Here is a 2,033-nt window from a genome sequence, read left to right on the forward strand (position 1 = left end):
GCTAGCGCTCTACCACTTGAGCCACAGCACCACTTCCGGCTTTTTTCTTTTTGCTTATATGTGCTGAGGAATCGAACCCAGGGCCTCGTGCATGCAAGGCAAGCGCTCTACCACTGAGCCACCTTCCCAGCCCCTTTTTTAATATTTTCATAAAATATCTCAGCTGAGCTCCACAGGTACGCTGGAAGTATGGTAGGTTAGGCATTACCAAACTTTGAGATTCCTTTCAGACTAGCACTCCATGATTCTAAGACCCCTCTAAGACTATTATTTGAGGGAGCACAGGCTAGTTTTTTGTTTTGTTTTTTTGTTTTGCTTTTTTTCTGGGAGTCCGGACCTGGGGCCTGAACTCTGGGCCTGGGCACTGTCCCTCAGCTCTTCAGCTCAAGGCTAGTGCTCTACCACTTGAGCCACAACACCACTTCCGGCTTTTTTCTTTTTGCTTATGTGGTGCTGAGGAATCAAACCCAGGGCCTCAGGCATGCAAGGCATGCGCTCTACCACTGAGCCACCTTCCCAGCCCCAGCACAGGCTAGTTGTATCGCATATTACACAAAGAAAAACATGTCTTTTCCCAAGTTTTCTTGTAGTATTGTCCTAGTACTACATATACACAAGTTTTTTCTCCCCATGTTTTTTCTCTCTATTTATATTGCAGAGACTTGTCTCAAATATGTCAGGGGCTTGTCTCAAAATCTCCTGAGTGCTAAGAATAGATATGATACCATGCCTAGATTTAACAAATAGACTTCTTTCTCCTTCTCCCTCTTCCTTTCTCTGTCTTGCTCTTCTTGTCTCTGCAGAAGAGGGAGTTGTAGAAATTGAGGCTAAGATTTCATTCATGCTATGCAGGCAAACACTCTACTACCAGCTATATTCCCTAAACCTTCTTAAATTTTATTTTAAGTCAGTCTTGCTAACTCTTTACTCAAGCTAGCCTCAAATTTATGATGTAGCCCAGACAAGGCTTGAGTAGCTGGGATTACATTCACCATGCTCAATTTAGACTTTTTTTTTTTTTTGCCAGTCCTGGGGCTTGAACTCAGGGCCTAGGTGCTGTCCCTGAGCTTTTTGCTCCAAGCTAGCACTCTACTGCATGAGCCACTTCTCTGATTTCAGCTTTTTTGTTGGTGGTACAAGTCTCATGGATTTTTCTTCTTGGGCTGGCTTTGAACTGTGATCTTCAGAGCTCAGCTTCCTGAGTAGCTAAGATTACAAGCATGAGCCAACTATATCCAACTTTAGACAAATTTCTTAATTATACTGATTAATATATTGTTTAATCCAGATATGCTTATCCTGAAATACGTAAGATCATATTAATCAAGAACATAAAAGAAGTGATATGCTTACCATCAGAGGAAGGTGGTGTGGTCCCAAGTGGTGTGACTGGGGTAGTTGGAGTGGGACTGACAGGGGTTGTCACCAACCCTATTTCTGGATGACTCTGAAAGAGGACAACAATGGGTAAGAAAATAGAAAATCCAGTTCTCCCTAAGCATCCTTTTCTGAATAGCCTAACTGATAGCCCTGGTCTCAGACTAAAGCTCACTAAGGAGGACTCAGGCATGTAGTTACTATGATTACTACCAATTCATGCTAGGTTCTAATAAGCCCTGTGGATTAGTTTTCATGAGGAAGCTAGATTCTCATTATATAACTTTTTCTACAAAACCATACAAATAAAAATTGGAATAAGCTGGGCACCAGTGACTCACACCTGTAATCCTAGCTACTCAGGAAGCTGAGATCTAAGGATTACAGTTTGAAGCCAGCCTAGGTAGGCAAGTCCATGAGACTCTTATCTCAAAATTAACCAACAGAGGGCCAGCATCAGTGGTTCACTTCTGTAATTCTTAGCTACTCAGGAGGCTCAGGTCTGAGGATAGCAGTTCAAAGCCAGGGGCTGGGAAGGTAGCTCAGTGGTAGAGTGCTTGCCTTGCATGCCTGAGGCTCTGGATTCGATTCCCCAGCACCACATAAGCAAAAAGAAAAAAGCCAGAAGTGGCGCTGTGGCTCAAGTGGTAGAGCGC

At 43.4% G+C, this 2,033-nt stretch overlaps 1 protein-coding gene across 1 annotated transcript in view; it reads right to left on the bottom strand.

The window, feature by feature from the left end:
- The window catches only part of LOC105986594 (chromosome unknown open reading frame, human C10orf76), a 234,251-nt gene that overhangs the window by 154,774 nt on the left and 77,444 nt on the right, over positions 1-2,033 (bottom strand). The window contains exons 15-16 of the mRNA XM_013017591.1: positions 1,354-1,447; positions 663-797 (exon numbers count right to left, since the gene is read on the bottom strand). Of these exons, the coding sequence (XP_012873045.1) occupies positions 663-797; positions 1,354-1,447 (229 nt within the window). The remainder of the gene's footprint in view (positions 1-662; positions 798-1,353; positions 1,448-2,033) is intronic.

The sequence above is a fragment of the Dipodomys ordii genome, unplaced genomic scaffold (genome assembly GCF_000151885.1).
Source record: "Dipodomys ordii isolate 6190 unplaced genomic scaffold, Dord_2.0 Scaffold36, whole genome shotgun sequence".
In the NCBI taxonomy this organism is placed as follows: domain Eukaryota; kingdom Metazoa; phylum Chordata; class Mammalia; order Rodentia; family Heteromyidae; genus Dipodomys; species Dipodomys ordii.